The 19,802-nt window shown below is 45.1% G+C and overlaps 1 protein-coding gene across 13 annotated transcripts in view; it reads right to left on the reverse strand.

The window, feature by feature from the left end:
• Positions 1–19,802, reverse strand: part of EPB41L2 (erythrocyte membrane protein band 4.1 like 2) — a 647,115-nt gene that overhangs the window by 220,363 nt on the left and 406,950 nt on the right. For all 13 annotated transcript variants that reach the window (XM_029594566.1, XM_029594576.1, XM_029594575.1 and 10 more), the window contains one exon: positions 3,423–3,510. In XM_029594566.1, the coding sequence (XP_029450426.1) occupies positions 3,423–3,510 (88 nt within the window). The remainder of the gene's footprint in view (positions 1–3,422; positions 3,511–19,802) is intronic.

A 19,802-nucleotide genomic window follows, 5' to 3' on the forward strand; every position in this document is an offset into this window, starting at 1 on the left:
TGACAGTGAACAATATGCATTAACAAATATTTAACCAAAAGCTTGACAAAATGACATTAACGAGACGATATGCCATGCTGTTCCCAGGCCAGTGGATATCAATACGAAAACTTAAGTCAAACACATACTGTGAAACTCAAAAATTGATTAGCTCTATTCTTCATAATTTCCTAATGGTCAAAACAGTCAACAGAAATATTATCTATTGCATGCACATATTCAGACAGTTTTATACAAAAGAACCTTCTGCGATTATAGTAACCTCATTTTGGGACCGTGTGCGCTTACATATCAAGTTAATTCTCCCTGAGGCTCATGGTGTTGTGTTGATATCAATGTTAAATTCCATGCATGCACATTTGCATAGCTTCAACCAAAAACATCTACTATGATCCTAGTCACCTGGTGCATATATTCTGGTATCACTTTTATCCTTCAAATCTCAAACTGTTAGGCTAATAAAGTGGTACAATTCCGGGCATGCAAGCTAGTTACGAATTCTTACTCCCAACTCCTGTAAATAAAATGACTAAGAAATTGGTTCCTTAATTAGGCAACTATAATGGCAACTGTTTTGTGTGTTCATATAAATGCTTTTACACCTCTATGTTTGAAGATACTAACAGAGTGAACACAATCTCTGAAAGACAACTGTAAGCAAAGCTTCTACATATTACCATAAAACAAAGCTGCCTATTATAGGGTTAAGTTTAAAGCATTATGCATGGTATTTCGTGCCATTAATGGAGACTGGTCTGATAATTTGTCTGATATTCTAGCTTTATACATTCCTGTATGGACTCTTCACTCTGAGAACAAACGACTATTAGTTAAAAAGTGTACTTCCTTTCAAAAGATCTTATAAAAAATGTCCCTAAGGCTATACAAGACTCCAAAGGGTCAGACATCTAGTGGACAAACCAATGCCTTCAATTTATTGATAAACTGGCTAATCTCAGTCTTAGATACTCATTGAAAACTGGTCCAAATAATAGGTATAGCCTCAGTCGATACAGAGGAATCCCCCCCCCCCCCCCACTGGGTAGATCAAGGACTGACCAATATCTGAACTTTGCTTACACAATCAGCAAATGCCTGACAGCCCATCACAATATTTGAGTTGCCTGCCTTAGGAGGATCCAACAAATTCCTGACTACTGCAAATAACTGCAGTGATTGATTTAAAGATGTATGAATATGAGAAGTAAAGTAGGACTTCCTCTATTTCACACATTCAGCTCTATAACTAACTCTGACCTCCTTATCTAAACTATTTAGGGACTTGTGCCATCACCATTCAGCTTGGCGCATTAGTCATTTCTTATTCATCAGCTTTGTGTTAAACCATGGCACATGAGGATGCTTCTCCCTGTTCTTTAACTGAGCAACATTCTGGATCATATTAGCCAAGGTTTTAAGATATGAGTCCACTAAGGCAGCTAAAGATTCAAAATGAAGACTATTGTGGTTTTATTCCATTCATCCCTAAACCTATCCAGGTCTATCACCCAACAATGCTGTTGCTGCTTAAAGGAAGAAACCTCCAACCCAATATATCCAACATTTAAATCAAATCTAAAAAAAACAGTGATTGGGTCATGAAACAGGTTCAACTCACCACCCAGAAACCAGTTGTGAGGAGACCTACCCTGAGGAATGATCACCAAATCTAAAATATGTCCTGCTGTAGGCATTACAACTATTTGTTCCAAATTCAGAGCAAAGTTACCAAAAAATCTTCCCAATGGTTTTAACGTTTTCAATCACTGTATATGTTAAAATCCCCACTAAATACAACTTTATCATGCTGAACACATGGGGGTAATAAAATCTAATACGGGTATCAACCCACCATTCGTAAACCCTGTGGTCGACAGATTAAAGCAAAGATCCATCTCCCCCCGACCCCCCCCCCCCCAGATTTAACAGTTATACTATCAAAACCATGCCCTACATCCCTTCATAAATAAAAATAACCCCACCCCTCTTGTCACACTGTGCTTAATCAATGTAAACATAACTAATGGGGAAAAACTGTTTCAACATCAAAGCATTTGGATCAGAATACCATGACTCAGACAGCAATAAAAAAATCCAGTTGTAAATCAAACAGAAGCACAATAATATCCTCGTCATTAATTGAGCAAACACTAAGATAGCCTACAAATGACTGTTTGAAGCCACTGCACGAGTTCAGTGCCCAAAAATTTGAACAAACAAGGCAGATAAGTTAAGACAAAGGTCCAGTCTCAGGTCTGATAAGGCTTTCTTCTAAGAATAAAACCATACCTTCCAAACCCTAAGATCGCAGGAACAGTTCCCATCCTTTCCCTTACCCCCCTAACCCTGGCTGCAATAAAACACTCCCACAATCCAAGCCTCTTCAAACTGTTACTCAATTCAACCTAATAGGTATTACAAACAATATACCCAACCACAAGCAAACTACAACAAACCACCACAAACAACTGCCACATTTTGCGCTGGATCAAGCAAAGGAGCAGCGCGTTGCCACAGCACACCCCCCTTTAACATCCCCCTTCAACTGGCCACAAAAATTACATGATCAATGCAGGGGTGGAGCTAGCAGCACATGAGGAGACGCAGGGACACTGCGACAAGTTCCCTGATCGTTATTCAAACATCCAGTTGTCTAGGTCCCTTTGGCCTTGCCAGGCAATATCCTTAATGACCTTACAATCAGGGTACTTTAGGAGTACACAAGAACGCAAAACATTTGAAGTATGATGCTCAAACATTTTGAAACAAACATAAAAGGACTTAAGGACATTGGCTTTTTCAGTTATCAATATAGGCACTTTCAATTGGACAAAATATAGCTATTAGCAAGAATGTTGGAGAGACAGAACCTTCCGTAATCTTATCAAAATCCTTTATTGTTTTAGTTTTACCAGTTAAGTCTCTCTATTCAAATGACCAAATTGGTTAATTACTGTATGGAGGTTTTAAAATGTAATTTCAATTAAATTAAATTTCTGTATAACCATTTCAAATTATTATTGCCATCATTATGGAAGCAAAACAAAAGTTTCTTGAGTGGTAGTGACTTCATCATTATTCTGCTGCTTTTTTTTTTTTTTTCCTGAAACCTTCAATAGCTGTATTTACTGCAATATTTGAAGTTGAAATCCCTAGAAACAAGGGTTAATAAACAAGTTGTAGGCAATACCTTTTTTTGGACTAATATAATACATCTGTGACTAGCTTTTGAAAGTTATTTTCCCTTCTTCAGGTTAGAGAGGAAACAGTGCAGTTACACTGGGGTTAAATAGTACAGTCTCAGCTGGGTCTTGGGATGCCTGCATATGCTATTACAGCTCAGTAAATGACAGGTTGTGGAGGTGTTTGAGGTGAAGAAATAATAAAATTGTACCACATAGTATGATATAAAGTTCCTTTACCTTGGCATGATGCAAATCCACTCCATACATGGACAGTTTCTTGGCATTTTCTAAGAACTGAAAGTCTGCCAGTGCTGGAGTGAGGCCCCTAAAAATATAGTGAAACCATCAATTAACTGACAAAAATGGACTAGAACAATGTACAGCACAGACCACCGAGAAGGTGCTAAATAAACATAAAACCGGAACAGTGCAAACTTGCTTCATAAATAAAAAAAAAAAAGTTACGGTAAGAACATATTGCTCACAGATGATCTACTAAGAATAGCGAGATCTTGGGTTAGTCTTCCTATCAACAAGTGACAATATAATTCAAACTGGTAAGCAGAACCTGTCACTTGACTTGGTTGGGCTCATTAGCCTCAATTTGATGTTGTCTCCAGTATGACAGACAGGCTATACCCAGATCTGCCTGGGAAGAGAGGGATAGGGGCACACGGGGAAAGGGTTCCAAAGGATTTAGACATGGCAATCAGGCTCTGATAGCACTCAGCAGCTATGGGTAATTTCTGACTGGATTATTTGGAGAAACCCCTGTTAATATTAATAAAGATGCTGTCTTGTCTCTCTCAGAGGTATGTTTTCTACATCCTCAGGAAAATCTTTGTACTACAACTGCCTCTCTTACCAATTAGCACCTCCAGAGACATTTTTGTTTCCTTGGAGCTACACCACTTTCAGCCTCAGTACTGATCAAGTGGCTAAAACACCATTCATCCATCAATCACCCTCTTCCTCCCAAAGCTGCAATTAACATTAACCAGTAACATTCATGGGCCTGTCCAGAGTATCCCACCCCTTGGAGCTCTGGTCTCCCTCTCCTAAGATCAAACATCAGTGCTCCAGGTACAAAAAGATCATGAGAATTTGATCTGGCTGTCAGATCAGCATATACAACAGCAGAATAATGCAATTAAAGATGAACATTGCCTCAATATGGAGGATTGCATTCACCAATGAACTAAGTTTTGAAAGAATGAGCAACAAGCAGGAAAAAGAAAAAAATTCTAAACACCTGGATGAGACTGAATACAATTTTTTTTCTGATACTTTAGCCACAGACGACCAATCTTCTATTTACTCCATAGATCAAAAACAATCTTTAAAATGGGCTCAGGTGTCAAAGGTCGAAGCAGCAAAATCTGCATTAGCCAAGAGATCCACAATTCCAATGACAAGATCTAAAATCTTCTACAATTTTTGAAAACAGATTCTTCCAAAAACAAAGCATTTGAAACCATAAAGATCGAGCTGAGTTAAGTCCACAGGTCCTGTTTACATTTCAAGAGTTTTAATTAAATACTTGAGCTACCTGAAATCAAATATACCCTTAGGGCTTTCTGGATCAGATATGCTGAAACCATTTTCCTTAATTTTAGGAAAAGGAAATTATCTCTTACATTGCTTAACATCTGAAATGGCAAAACGCAGCGCAGCATCAAGATTAGCCAGAAAAATTATTTGGTGATGACAGCAATTACTTCCTGAAAGAGCTATCTATTGTCTTCACCCTTAAAAGGTTACCTGCTATATGGGAAAGAGCAAGAGATTCTCTCCAAAAGGTTGACAGACTCCTTTCAGGAAATCACTTTTGTCTCTACAATCAACATTTGTATGAACAAAAAGAATGAGCTAGAAGGGCCATTTACTCCTCCACTCCTAACTTACAGAACTCCAAATAAGGTTTTATAGCAAAGCAGAGTGATTGCTCACAAGCAATTTTCAGCCGGACAATGTTCAGCCCACTTGGGCATGACAAATAAGGGGCAGACTACTGTTTTCAGCAGGCCTGGATCCTTTCCATTATGGACATGTAGATCCTGGTAAGCATCCTAAGAGGATTTTCAAAAGAGCAATAAGTGCAAGCAAAAAAATAAAACAAAAAGTTTCGGACCCAACTCCACGGGGTGGCGGGTGGGTTTCGTGAGGACTACATCCTGCTGTCCTGGGATAACACCTATTACAGGTAAGCAATTTTGCTTTATCCCAGGACAAGCAGGATGATAGTCCTCACATATGGGTGATTAGCAAGCTACAGGCTGAGTCATCTTTGTTTTGGACCAACAGCGTACAACTTGTGCAACAGGTACAACTGGTGTACTGTTGGGAAAAATGAGGCAGACTGAAATCACAGCAGGCTGGATGTGGAAGGAGTTGGGATTATACTGGAAATAAGTTCTTTAAGACAGTTTGTCCAAAGGTTGAATCTTGTCGTCCTTCCTTGTCTAGGCAGTAATGAGCTGCAAATGTGTGAAGAGAGCTCCATGTTGCAATTTGCAGATGTCAGCAATCAGTACGGAACAATAGTTTGCTAATGAGGCTGCCATTGCTCTGAGTGCACCTTTACTCGTCCCTGGAGAGAAAGGCCTGTTTTTTCATAGCAGAAGTCTATACAGTCTGCTAGCCAGTTAGAGAGGGTTTGTTTGCCCACTGCCATACGCAGTTTGTTTTTGTCAAAAGAAACAAAGAGCTGGGTGGATTTCCTATGGACTCTAGTGCGATCTAGATAATACGCTAGCGCGTGTTTATAGTCCAAGGTGGGTAAAACTCTTTCGCCTTGGTAAGAGTGAGGTCTTGGAAAGAATGTGGGAAAATTTATAGACTGATTCAAATGGAAATCTGTAACCACCTTGGGAAGGAATTTAGGGTGAGTACGGAGGACCACTCGGTCGTGTAGGAACCTGGTATAGGGTGAGTATGTTACAAGTGCTTGTAACTCACTAACTCTTCTGGCAGATGTAATAGCTACTAGGAAGAGAACTTTCCATGTAAGAAATTTAACATTGCAGGAATCTATGGGCTCAAAGGGAGAATGAATGAGCCTTACTAGTACTACATTAAGGTCCCATTCTGTGACTGGTGGCCGTAACGGGGGTTTAAGTTGAATTAAACCTCTCATAAACCTACTGACAAGGGGTTGCGCTGAAATCGGGGCATCCCCTACTCCCTTGTGGTAAGCTGAGATAGCACTCAGGTGTACCCGTACTGACGAAGTCTGTAGACCAGAGTCAGAAATGTGCCAGAGATAGTCTAATAAAGATGATGTGGGGCAGGAAAAGGGATCAATACTTTTCTATGCACACCACGTGGTGAATCTTTTCCACTTACAACGATGTGGAAGGCTTTCGTGAAGCTACAAGCACTTGAGAGACATTAGTTGAAAGATTGAGTGGTTGCAGGATCAAGCTTTCAACATCCAGGCTGTGAGGGATAGGGATTGAAGGTTGGGATGGCGCAACCTGCCCTGATCCTGAGTTATGAGAGTGGGTGCTGTGCCCAGGCGAACTGGTTCTCTGATCGAATGGTCGAGAAGTATGGGAAACCATACTTGTCGAGGCCAATATGGGGCTATGAGTGTCACTGACCCTTTGTCCTGTTGTAACTTCACTAGTGCTTTGGTTATTAGCAGTATCAGAGGATACACGTATAGAAAACCTGAGTTCCAGGGGGCGAGCAAAGGCGTCCTTGGCTAACTGGTTTCTCTGTTTGTGCAGGAAGCAGAATTTGCCCACTTTGTGATTCAGCTCGGATGCAAAGAGGTCCATTGTTGGCTGACCCCAACGTTGTAATATCTTGGTCGCTACTGAAAGATCCAGGGACCACTCGTGGGGCTGGAACTGATGACTGAAGCGATCTGCAACTATGTTGTGTATGCCTGCTATAGATAAATGGCCCAGAGGAACATGGAATGTGTCAGGGCCCAGTCCCAAATTTGTGCGGCTTCTTGGCAAAGGAGGTAAGAGCCTGTACCCCCTTGTTTGTTCAGGTACCACATGGCAACTGTGTTATCGGTTTGTATTAGAACAGTCTTGTGCGAAAGGCAGTCCTTGAACGCAAAAAGCGCATAACGTATAGCTCGAAGCTCCAGGAAGTTGATTTGAAATGTTGCTTTGAGTTTTGTCCAAGTACCACGAGTCTGAAGAGTAGCTACATGCACTCCCCAACCTAAGGTGGATGCATCTATAGTTAAGGTCACTTGTGGAACTGGTTGTTGGAAAGGTTGGCCAGTGAGCAAGTTGTTCGTGTTTGTCCAGAGGAGAGAGGAACGCAGGCGGTGTGTTATCTGAATTGGAGATGACAGGGGTTGTATGTCTTGGAGCCACTGAGTTCTCAATGTCCATTGCGTTCTCATGGCTAATCTGGCCATAGGAGTGACGTGGACAGTAGAAGCCATGTGCCTAGCAGAGTTAGGAACTGATGGGCTGTCGCCGTTTTCCTTGCGCGCAGAGATTTCGCTAATCTGGAATGTGTGTCTGCACAGTCTTTTGTGAGGTAGACTTTTGACCCCGTGGTGTTCAATTCCACACTGATGAACTGTAGGAGGCGAGATGTATGAGGTAGGATTTTTGGTAGTTGATTAGAAATCCCGAGTGAAGCAGACTGATTGTGAGCTTGAAAGAGTTGAGAGCTCCTTGTCTTGAATGGCTTTTGATGAGCCAGTCGTCCAGATAAGGAAAGACGTGTATGCGTTCCTTGCGTAAATGGGCCGCTGCCACCGCTAGGCACTTTGTGAATACTCTGGGTGCTGAGGCACATCCAAATGGCAGAACCCGGTATTGAAAGTGTTGGTGACCCACCAGGAAGTGCAGAAACTTGCAATAAGGAGGGAATATTGGAATGTGAGCGTAAGAGTCTTGAAGATCCACAGAACAGAGCCAATCTCCTATCTGAAGAAGAGGAACCATGGTGCTTAAGGACACCATCCTGAATTTTTCTTTCCGTAGAAATTTGTTGAGATTTCGGAGGTCTAAGATAGGATGTAGGCCTCTTGTTTTCTTTGGAATGAGAAAATAGCAGGAGTAGAATCCTCTACCCTGCTGAGGTCGGGGAACTGGTTCTATGGCCCTGGTTCTCAGCAGGGTGGACAATTCTGTATGTAGAAGAGTGGTATGATCTCTGTGCATCCAAAGAGACTTTGGAGGAGAGTCTTTTGGCTGAGAAAATCCAGATGGTAACCTTGTGTTATAATGGATAGAACCCATTGATCTGTGGTTATGGCTGACCAGCTTGGTAGAAAATAGGAAACCCAGCCTCCGACTGGCAAGTTTGGATTTGGGTTCATGGAGAGGTTGCTGTTCCCTGGGAACACTTCAAAAACTAGATGCCTGGCCAGTCTGAGGGGGAGGCGGAGGCCTGGATGTTTTGTTCTGTCTTGATTGAACTCTTTGTGACGGTCTGGATGTTCTACCACGATAAGGTGGTGGATAGTATCTTTGTTGTCTGTAGAAAGGTTTCCTGGTATCCTGTCAGGTCTCCTTATAGAAGATGAAGTTTCCGCCGGTATCATGGAGAGTTGGCGTAAAGTCTTGCTGTGATTTTTTAGCTGGGTGACTGCTGCTTGCACCTTATCATCAAACAGGTTTTCACCTGTGCAGGGTAGATCTGCTAATTTTTCCCGAACCTCAGGCACTGATACTGGTTGCTGCCATTCTAGATGAGGTTTCATATGATTCATAGGCAGCATGGACATCATGCTTTCCCGCTTCTAAACCCTTATGAATGATGGAGTTGAAAGAGTTCTGATGCTGTTGTGGAAGGGTTTCTGAAAAGTCCAGCATTTGCTTCCACAAATTCCGCTGGTATTGTGTCATATATAGTTGACTGAGGCAATACAAGATAATAAAAGAGAACCCTGGAACATCTTGTGACCTAAGGTATCTAGGAATTTTTGTTCCTTTCCAGGAGGCGTGGAAGAATGCGGTTTAATTCTTTTTTACCTCTTCTGCGCAGATACTACCACCACCAACTGTTGTGGGAGCTGCGGTTTTTGAAATCCAGGGATATGCTGCACAAAATAGGTGGCATCTGTTCTTTTATTTTCGGGTGGCACTGTGCATGGATGCTCCCAAAGGCGTCTTTGGAGATCAACCAGAACCTCATGTACAGGTATGGCAACAATCTCTTTAGGAGCTTCAACTAACTGTAGGACTTCTAAGGTTTTATGCCTAGTGTCCTCTTCAGTAGCCAGCTGAAAAGGGATCATCTCAGACATCTCTTTTACAAAGTTAGAGAAGGAGAGATCTTCCGGAGGTGATTTCCTTCTTTCCTCTGGTGGTGACGGATCAGACAAGATGTCTTCAGTGGAGGAATCTGAGTTTGCATCCTCCCAGGTGTCTGAGAATGTGTGTGGACGTGGACTAGCAGGAGGAATGGAAAATGGTATCGATGGAGACAGGTTTTGATGGTTCCATCGATGATTTTTGTTTCTTTTTATGTGGCATCGATGGTGGTGGAATAGGCATCGATGGAATCGGTCGGCTCGATCCCGATAGGCCCAATGGTCCTGGAAGTGGCTGATCGGAATCGGAGGAGTCAGCTTCTGAAGAATCCGGAATCAGCATCGGTGGATCCAGATGTTTAATCGGTGTCTTCGGTCTTGATGGCACAGAGTAAGGAATCGAGTCGAGACAGTAACGGCTGAAGCATCGATGCTTCTGGAGTCAGTGGAGGTATGGGAATCGGCACCGGTGGATGGAGGTCACGGAGGGCATCAACTACTACCTGGCGGATGAATCCATCCAGTTCCTCCCTGATAGCTGATGCGGACAGAGCAGTTATAGGGGGATGGCAGAGGAGGCAAAACTGGCTGCACCACAGGTCCCTGTGGGGGCTCAGTAACTGGCACCGATATCGGTGGGCATTGCCTTGGTTCCTGAGTCGATGGCATTGCAGTGTCTTCGATCCTAGGCTTTTTAGCGGGTGGGTCGATAAGAATTGAACTCACCCCCAGATCAGAATCGGCGCCGGGCAGTTCTCGTCAATGCCGATGATGGTGCTTTTCACTGTGCTCTTGTTCTTCAAGTACCGATGCCGACTTTGTCGATGCTTTCGATGGAGTTGGGGATAGCGGGTCCCCACTACCCCCATGCACCCGGCGTGTTTTAAGGATTACCTTTTTCATGATTCCTGCCGGTGACGACTGTGTCGATGACGATGGAATGAGCTGGATATTGAAAAGGTGTTCCATTTTATCTAAACGGGCCCGTCTACCTTTAGAGTCATCTCGGCGCACTGTGGACATGATGAAACTTTGTGTCCGAGGCCGAGGCAAAGAAGACATTTGATGTGTGGATCGGTGATGGACATGGTATGGAGGCAATTCGGGCATTTTTTAAAGCCGGTTGCCGTCATGAAAGGTCAGACAGCCATTGATGGCCTGCGGGCACCGAAAAAAATAAAGGGACGGTATCGACCGCAAATATAAATTTTGTCACCGATCGATGGAAAAATTGATCCTGAGACTGGAAGACCCCAAGGAGGGGATTTTTCTAAGAGAAATTATTAGTTTTTCCGTGAAGAAAAGTTGTGTGAAAACACACAGGGATCCTTAACCACGAGGCTAACTGCAGCATGGAAAAAAGAAGACTGAAGGGAGACCCCTGTGGCTCGAGGATCATGGCATGCTGGGCATGCTCAGTGGGCTCAGTGTTTCAGTCAAAAGTTTCTAGAAACTGACAGAAAGTTTTCCGTGATAGGGCTCCGTCCAGTGATGTCACCCATATGTGAGGACTATCATCCTGCTTGTACTGGGATAAACATCTCATTGAGGCAAGAAACAGTATACTGAACAGTGGTTCTGAACCAAGTGTTTCATATCGAGCACTAAGTGGAAAGATGTAGAACCGAGACTCTAGAAAGTGCTACATTCTACTTGGTTTTTTTTCCTCTGATCCCAAACAAATATATCCATATGATACTCCTGGGGGAATTATGCGCAAAAAAAAAAAATTAAAATTCTGCACACAAAAATTTAAAATTCTTCGCAAAACAACTTAAAATTCTGCAAACTTTATATTGGTCAAAATAACACAATATTCATCATAGCCTAAGTGATTAATTTAAAATGTAATACAGAAAACAGTTATTACTTAAAGATGCAGAGTTTTAAATATTTAGCAGAGTTGCTTACCTGTAACAGGTATTCTCCCAGGACTGCAGGATATAGTTGTGGAAGGAGTTGGGCATTATACTGGAAAAAAAAAATTTTCAAGACAGATTGTCCAAAGGCAAAGTCTTGACGGCCTTCCTTATCTAAGCAGTAGAGTGCTGCGAATGTGTGAAGAGAGCTCCATGTCGCAGCCTAGCAGATGTCGGCAATTGGTACTGAACGATAGTGTGCTACCGAAGTTGCCATGACCATTACAAAATGTGCCTTCACTCACCCCTGGAGAGGAAGGCCTGCTTCCTCATAGCAGAATTCGATACAGTCTGCCAGCCAGTTGGAGAAAGTTTATTTGCCCACTGCAATTCCCAGCTTGTTTCTGTCAAAAGAAACAGAGTTGGGTGGATTTCCTCTGGACTGCAATACGGTCTAGATAGAATGCAAGTGCACGCATACAGTCCAAGGTGTGCAAAAACCTCTCACCCTGGTGAGAGTGAGGCTTTGGGAAAAGATTGGGCAGACTATAGACTGAGTAAGGGGAGAAACTGTGTCCACCTTAGGAAGAAATTTAGGGTGAGTATGGAGGACCACTCGATCACGGACGAACCTAGTGTGGGGTGAGTATGCAATAAGGGCTAGTAACTCACTGACCCTTTGAGCAGATGTAATGGTTACGAGGAAAACAATTTTCCATGTTAAAATTTTTAATGTCACAGGAATGCAAAGGCTAAAACGGGGAACACATGAGCCTTGTGAGCACTACATTTAGGTCCCATTCCATAACCAGTGATCGTAGAGGAGGCTTAAGTTGTATAAAGCCCATCATTAGCAGACTCATAAGGGGTTGAGCCATTATTAGGGCATTTATTTATTTAAAAACAGAATTATGATAAAAATAAAATAAAAAATAGGAGAAACCCAACTCTGCGGGGTGGCGGGTGGGTTTCATGAGGACTAACACCCTGCTGTCCTAGGAGAACACCTGTTACAGGTAAGGAACTCTGCTTTCTCCTAGGACAAGCAGAATAGTAGACCTTACACATGGATGAATCCTTAACTACAGGCTGCTCCCCAACACAAAAGGAGACCAACAGACACCAACCAGGTGCCGATGGGCACAACCAACACAGTGCTGTTGGTAGCAGAGGGGGAGACAGCCTGAACCCAAACAATGGGCCCTAGACAGGGAGAGTTGGGTTCTATACCTCAAGGAGATTCTGGAGGACTGGCTGAATCCACTATCACGTCGACCATCCCTAGCCAGACAATAGTGAGATGTGAATGTGTGGAGAGAACTCCACGTTGCAGCCTTGCAGATCTCCTCCACAGGAACCGCTTGCAAGTGGGCCACTGATTTTGCCATGGCTCTGACGGAATGAGCTTTGACATGACCCCATAATGCAGTCCCACCCGGGCATAATAGAAGGAGATGCAATCTGCAAGCCAATTGGATAGTATCTGTTTGGCAACAGCAACTCCCAATCTATTTCTGTCAAAAGAAATTAAAAGTTGGGTGGACTGGCTATGGGCTTCTGTCCGCTCCATGTAGAAGGCTACGGCTCTCTTACAATCCAGACTGTGCAGTGCTCGTTCGCCTTGGTATGAACAGAGCCTGGGAAAGAATGTTGGCAGGATGATTGACTGGTTAAGATGGAAATCCATCACCAACTTAGGCAGGAACTTAAGGTACATACGCAAGACCACCCTGTCATGATAAAACTTGGTATAAGGTGGATAAGTCACTAAGACCTGGAGCTTGCCACCAAAAATATGACCTTCCAGGTCAGGTACACAGCAGCTCAAAAGGAGCTTTCATCAGCTGAGCTAGCACCACACATTGAGGTCCCAAGACACAGTGAGAGGCCTTAGGGAAGCTTCAACTGAAGCAGGCCTCACCTGAAAAGTACAGCTATAAGCTGCACAGAGATGGGCGTACCATCCACACACTGGAGGTATGCACCAATTGCACTCAGGTGAACTCTAATGGAGTTGACTTTTAGGCCAGCTTCTGATTGGTGCATAAGGTATTCAAGCAGTTTTTGCGTGGGGCAGGAAAAAAAGATCTAGGGCCTGTTGCTTACACCACAAAGAAAACCTCCTCCACATCAGTCAGTAGGTCCTTCTAGTGGAAGGCTTTCAAGTGGCTACCAGGATTCGAGAGACATCCTTTGAAAGATCAAGTGGCTGCAGGACTAGCCTCTCAACATCCAGGCTGTGAGGGACAGGGCCTGGAGGTTGGTATGCTGCAGCTAGCCGTGACCTTGCGTGATGAAATCTGGGGAAGTCCCCAGACTGATCGGTTCCCGGAGGGACAACTCCCAAAGGAGTAGAAACCAGACCTATCTCGGCCAATGAGGGGCTATGAGAATCATAATCCTTCAGTCCTGTTGAAACTTCAAGAGAGTCTTTGTCACTAATGGAATCGGAGATATGCCTATTGAAAACCCATGCCCCAATGGCGGGCAAAGGCTTCTGAGGCTGGTTTCCCGTCCGACCTGTATAGGGAGCAGAACTTCCTATGGCAGGGGGATGCAAACAAGTCCACGTCTGGGATTCCCCAGAGACGGAAGATCCAATTCACCACCCCTGGTTCAGGGACCACTTTTGGGGTCTGAAGGCTGACTCAGTCTGCCCATCACATTCTCCGTTACGGCCGGATACATGACCCGGAGCACCATCCCATGGGACAGTGCCCAGGACTAGATCTGGACTGCCTCCTGATACAGGAGGTACAATCCTGGGCCTCCTCTCCTTGATGACATACCACACTGCTACCTGGTTGTCTGTCTGGATCAGGACAAATCCGGTGGACAACCGATCTCTGAAAGTCCACAGAGCGTACCTGAATACCCAGAGCTCCAGGAAGTTGATTTAATATTGTGATTCCTGAGTGGACCACAGACCCTGGGTGCGGGGCCCCTCTATGTAAGCACCCCATCTCAGGGTAGAAGCATCTGCAGAGGAGACAGTTTAGGTAGGGGGAGTTTGGAAAGATGTTGCCTGCTCTAAATTTGATACACCCCTCCACCAGAACAAAGAGTCCTGGAGAGACGGAGTGATGCATATGTGAGCCTGGAGGTCTTGGATGGCCTGGCGCCACTGCGACCTCAAGGTCTACTGGGCTCTGTGCATGTGCAAACATGTCAAGGGAGTAACATGGATGGTTCCGGCCATGTGGCCCAACAACCTCAACATGTGCCAAGCTGATACCTGCTGGCTCTGCTAAATCACCTCCGGTATGGACGCCAAGGTGACTGTCCTGAAGCACGGCAGGAAGGCTTTTGACTGAGCCATGTCTAGCAGGGCTCCTATGAAGTCCAACTGAGGTGACGGGCTGAGATGGGACTTCGGGTAGTTGATAACGAACCCTAGAGACTCCAACACCCGGATGGTCAAGCACAGGGACCGATCTGCACTTGTCAGAGAGCTCTTGACCAGCCAATTGTCCAGATAGGGGAAAACATGCACTCCCAGCCTATGGAGGTGCGCCCCCACCATGGCCAGGCACTTTGTAAAGATAGATGGGGGCCAATGCTAGCCCGAATGGCAACATTCTGTACTGGAAGTGCTGTTTTCCCACCACAAATCTGAGATACTTCCTGTAATCTGGAAAGATCCGATGCAGGTGTATGCGCATCGGATTGAGCCTTTAAATTGAGGGAGCATAGCCAGTCCCCTTTTTGCTGGAGGGAAATCAGGGTGCCCATTGAAACCATCTTGAACTTTTCATTTTTTATAAATTTGTTCAAGTGCCAGGAGCAGAATCCCTGCCCCCTTTGCCTTGGTGGTACAGGCTCGACCGCTCTGGCCATTAAGAGAGCAGAAATCTCCCTTAACAGCACCTTCTGATGCACTAATGGCATCCAAAACTGGCAAGGAAGAGAATTTGATGGGACACCCAATAGATTCAATCTGTACCCTTGATGGATGATGGACAGAACCCACTGGTCCAAGGTTATAATGGGCCACTGATTCATGAAGAAACAGTCTGTCACCGACCCGGGGGGGGGGGGGGGGGGGGGAGCAGATTCTCAGGTATAGGCGGCTGGCTTATGCTCCCTACGATCCAGTCAAAACCCTGACTCAAGATTTGGCTGGGATGCCAGTTGGGGCTTGGGAGCTTGCTGCTGGCTGGGATGGCCTCGGAAGCTTACCCTCTACGAATGGGAGTGAACGGCCGAAGGATAGTACTTCCTATGTTGGTAGAAAGACCTCCTCTGACCCTGCCTCGCCTGGCTGATGAGGGCAGGTCTGAAGTGCTGGGGGGTCTCATAGTGGTCCTGCAGCTGGGCCACCATGTCCCTCACCTTGTCTCCGAAGAGATTCTCTCCTGTGCACAGCAGGTCAGCGAGTCATTCCTGTACCTCTGGTCAGAGTTCCAAGGCCTGCACACCAGGCCCTGACACACCAGTGACAGAAAGGCATCTTGCTGCTGTTGAGGCAGCCGCTCGGCCACCTCTTGCACCTGCATCCAGAGGTCACGAGAGTATTGGCTCATGTAGAACTGGTAGGAGGCAATTCGGGCAATGAGCATCGCCCCTTGAAACAATTTTCTCCCAAGAGCATCCAGCTCCTGTGATCCCTCCCAGGAGGCGCCAAGGCATGGGTCTGAGAGCACTTTGCCTTCTTGACAGCAGATTCGACCACTGCCGATTGGTATGCCAGCTGACGCTTTTCGAATCTGGTAGCTTCTACGACAAGGTAAACCCCCGTCCACCTTCCTGTTGACAGGAGGAACTGTGAGGGGGTGCTCCAAATCCTCAACAGAAATTCCATAAAGATCTCGTGTACCGGAACCACCACAATCTCTTTAGGAGCCTCCAGAAATTGGAGGATCTTCAGCATCTTGTGATTGGCATCCACCTCAGTCATCAACTGAAAAGGGATGGCCTCAGGCATTGCCCTCACAAAGCCTGCAAAGGTCAGGTTCTCCAGAGGAGAAGGTTCTGAGGGAGACCCTCCAAGACCTCTGAAGAGGATTCTGCAGTGTCTTCCTCCCAGGGGGTCATATGGGACGTCATCCTCACTTTAATCCACATAAGATAAGGCCCCGGGTGCTCGGCCTTCATCCAGGAACCTAGGCACCGGTGTCCTTCGGTGCCAATGTCAATGGCTCGGACTTTCTTGCCCCAAAGAGCTTCTTCATCTTGTCAAGACAAGTGCAATGTCTCTTCGGGGTCATTTGGTCGCACAGGTGGCACCCTCAATCGTTGTGTGATGCCCCCAGGCAGAGGACGCACACATTGTGCGGGTTCGTAATGGACATAGTCCTCAGGCACGGAGGGCACCGACGAAAACCTGAGGCCATGACGACACGAAAAGAAGAGGTGAAAAATGACAATGGAAGTGATGAGTGACTGACACCGGCAGGCAAGAGGCTGAGAAGGGCGGGTTCTTACTACATGGGGAAAGCAAAATTGCTTACCTTGTAATAGGTGTTATCCCAGGACAGCAGGATGTAGTCCTCACATATGGGTGACATCGGTAATGGAGCCCTATGTACGGAAAAACTTCTTTAAAAGTTTCCATGAAACTTTTGACTGGCACCAGAGTGCCTACTGAGCATGCCCAGCATGCCATGATATTCCCTGCCACAGGGGTCTCCCTTCAGTCTCGTTTTGTAGCAATAAGCATTAGCCAAAAATAAAATAATAAAACATATCGGACCCAACTCCGCGGGGTGGCGGGTGGGTTTCGTGAGGACTACATCCTGCTGTCCTGGGATAACACCTATTACAAGGTAAGCAATTTTGCTTTATCCCAGGACAAGCAGGATGCTAGTCCTCACATATGGGTGATTAGCAAGCTAGAGGCTGAGTCATTTTGTAGTGAAGCAACAGTGAAGTATTGTTGATGAAATGAATCAGCCGAAGATCACAGCAGGTTGGATGTGGAAGGAGTTGGGATTATACTGGAAACAAGTTCTTTAAGACGGATTGTCCATAGGCTGAATCTTGTCTACCTTCTTTGTCTAAACAGTAGTGAGCTGTAAAAGTGTGAAGAGAACTCCATGTTGCTGCTTTACAAATGTCCAGAATAGGCACAGAGCGAAGGTGTGCTACTGAGGTTGACATTGCTCTTACTGAGTGTGCTTTTACTCGCCCTTGAAGAGTAAGGCCTGCTTTTTCATAACAAAATTGTATGCAATCTGCTAACCAGTTTGACAGAGTATGCTTACCCACTGCTTTACCTGGTTTGTTTGGATCATAGGATACAAACAGCTGACTGGATTTCCTTTGGGCTGTTGTGCGGTTTAAATAGAAGGATAACGCCCGCTTACAGTCCAAAGTGTGTAAGGCTCTCTCACCCTGATGGGAATGAGGCCTAGGAAAGAATGTTGGTAAAACTATTGATTGGTTCAAGTGAAATTCCGTGACAACCTTAGGAAGGAATTTTGGATGTGTACGGAGGACTACTCTGTCATGTAGGAACTTTGTAAAAGGTTCGTATGTGACTAGCGCTTGTAGTTCGCTGACCCTTCTAGCTGATGTAATGGCTATGAGAAATACCGTTTTCCAAGTAAGGTATTTAAGGTCACAGGTATTTATGGGTTCAAATGGAGAACGCATAAGCCTGGTTAATACTACGTTCAGGTCCCATTGTATGCTTGGGGAATGAACTGGAGGTTTAATGTGAGTTAGGCCTCTCATGAATTTACTGACGAGAGGCTGTGTGGAGATAGGTGCGTCTCCCAGCTTGTTATGGTAAGCTGAGATTGCACTTAAGTGTACCCTTACAGATGACGTCTTTAGACCAGAGTCTGAGAGATGGTAAAGGTAATCTAGTAGCGAGGTAGTGGGGCAAGTGAAAGGATCTAAATCTTTCTGAGTGCACCACAGAGTAAACAGTTTCCATTTGTAGGAATAATTCTTTCTAGTGGAAGGTTTACGTGCAGCTATAAGTACTTGAGATATAGAGGATGGAAGGTTGAGAGGTTGTAAGATCAAGCTTTCAACATCCATGCTGTCAGGGACAGGGACTGAAGGTTGGGATGGCGCAACTGACCCTGTTCCTGAGTTATGAGATTGGGAGCTACTCCCAGGCGAATTGGATCCCTGACTAAGAGATCTAGAAGTGTGGGAAACCATACTTGTCGAGGCCAATATGGGGCTATGAGTATCATAGTCCCCTTGTCCTGTTGTAGCTTCACTAGCGTTTTGGTTATGAGTGGTATCGGTGGATACGCGTATAACAGGCCTGAATTCCAATGGCGAGCAAAGGCGTCCCTCGGTAGGCTGTTCTGCTGCCAGAGGAGAGAGCAGTAATTGTTCACCTTGTAGTTGAGATGGGATGCAAAGAGATCTATTGTTGGTTGACCCCAGCGTTGGAAGATCTTGGATGCTATTGCTGGATCCAAGGACCATTCATGCGGTTGGAACTGACGACTGAGGCGATCGGCTACTACGTTGTGGATGCCTGCTAGGTAAGTGGCTCGTAGAAGAATTGAGTGTGTCAGGGCCCAGTCCCAAATTTGTGCTGCCTCTTGACAAAGGAGGTAAGAACCTGTCCCCCCTTGTTTGTTGATGTACCACATGGCTACTGTGTTGTCCGTTTGGATCAGAACAGTCTTGTGTGAAAGGCAGTCCTTGAATGCATGCAGCGCATAGCGTATAGCTCGAAGCTCCAGAAAGTTTATTTGAAAAGAGGCTTCGAGCTTTGTCCACTTGCGCTGTGTCTTTAGATGACCAATGTGTGCTCCCCACCCTAAGGTGGATGCATCTGTAGTCAAAGTTACTTGTGGAACTGGTTGCTGAAAAGGTAGGCCTTTGAGCAGGTTGTTCATTGATGTCCACCAGATGAGTGCAGACCTGAGGTCTGGTGTTATATGAATGGAAGTGGACATTGGTTGAGTGACTTGTATCCACTGTGCTTTGAGTGTCCATTGCAGTAGTCGCATGGTCAATCTGGCCATGGGAGTTACGTGAACTGTGGAAGCCATGTGCCCTAGAAGAATGAGGCACTGGTGAGCTGTTACTTGGAATTGGTTTCGAAGAGTGTGAGTCAAGAGGACAAGTGTTTGAGCACGGTCTCTTGGAAGAAAAGCTTTTGCTATTGTAGTATTTAGCTCTGCACCTATGAACTGAATAAGATGAGTTGGTGACAGATGGGATTTCTGGTAGTTGATGAGAAATCCCAAGGAGTGAAGCACATGGATAGTGAGCTTGAGAGAACTGAGAGCTCCTTCTTTTGATTGACTCTTGATGAGCCAATCGTCCAGATAAGGGAACACGTGCACTCTCTGTTTGTGGAGGTGTGCCACTGCTACAGCCAAGCACTTTGTGAATACTCGTGGGGCTGATGCAAGGCTGAATGGCAGCACTCTGTATTGAAAATGTTGATCCTTTACCAGAAATCGTAGGAACTGGCGATGAGGAGGAAAGATGGGAATGTGAGCGTAAGCATCTTGAAGATCCAGAGAGCAGAGCCAATCTCCCCTTTGAAGAAGAGGTAGAATGGTGCCTAAAGACACCATCCTGAATTTTTCTTTTTTGAGAAAT

This window comes from Rhinatrema bivittatum, chromosome 3 (assembly GCF_901001135.1).
Source record: "Rhinatrema bivittatum chromosome 3, aRhiBiv1.1, whole genome shotgun sequence".
Lineage (NCBI taxonomy): Eukaryota > Metazoa > Chordata > Amphibia > Gymnophiona > Rhinatrematidae > Rhinatrema > Rhinatrema bivittatum.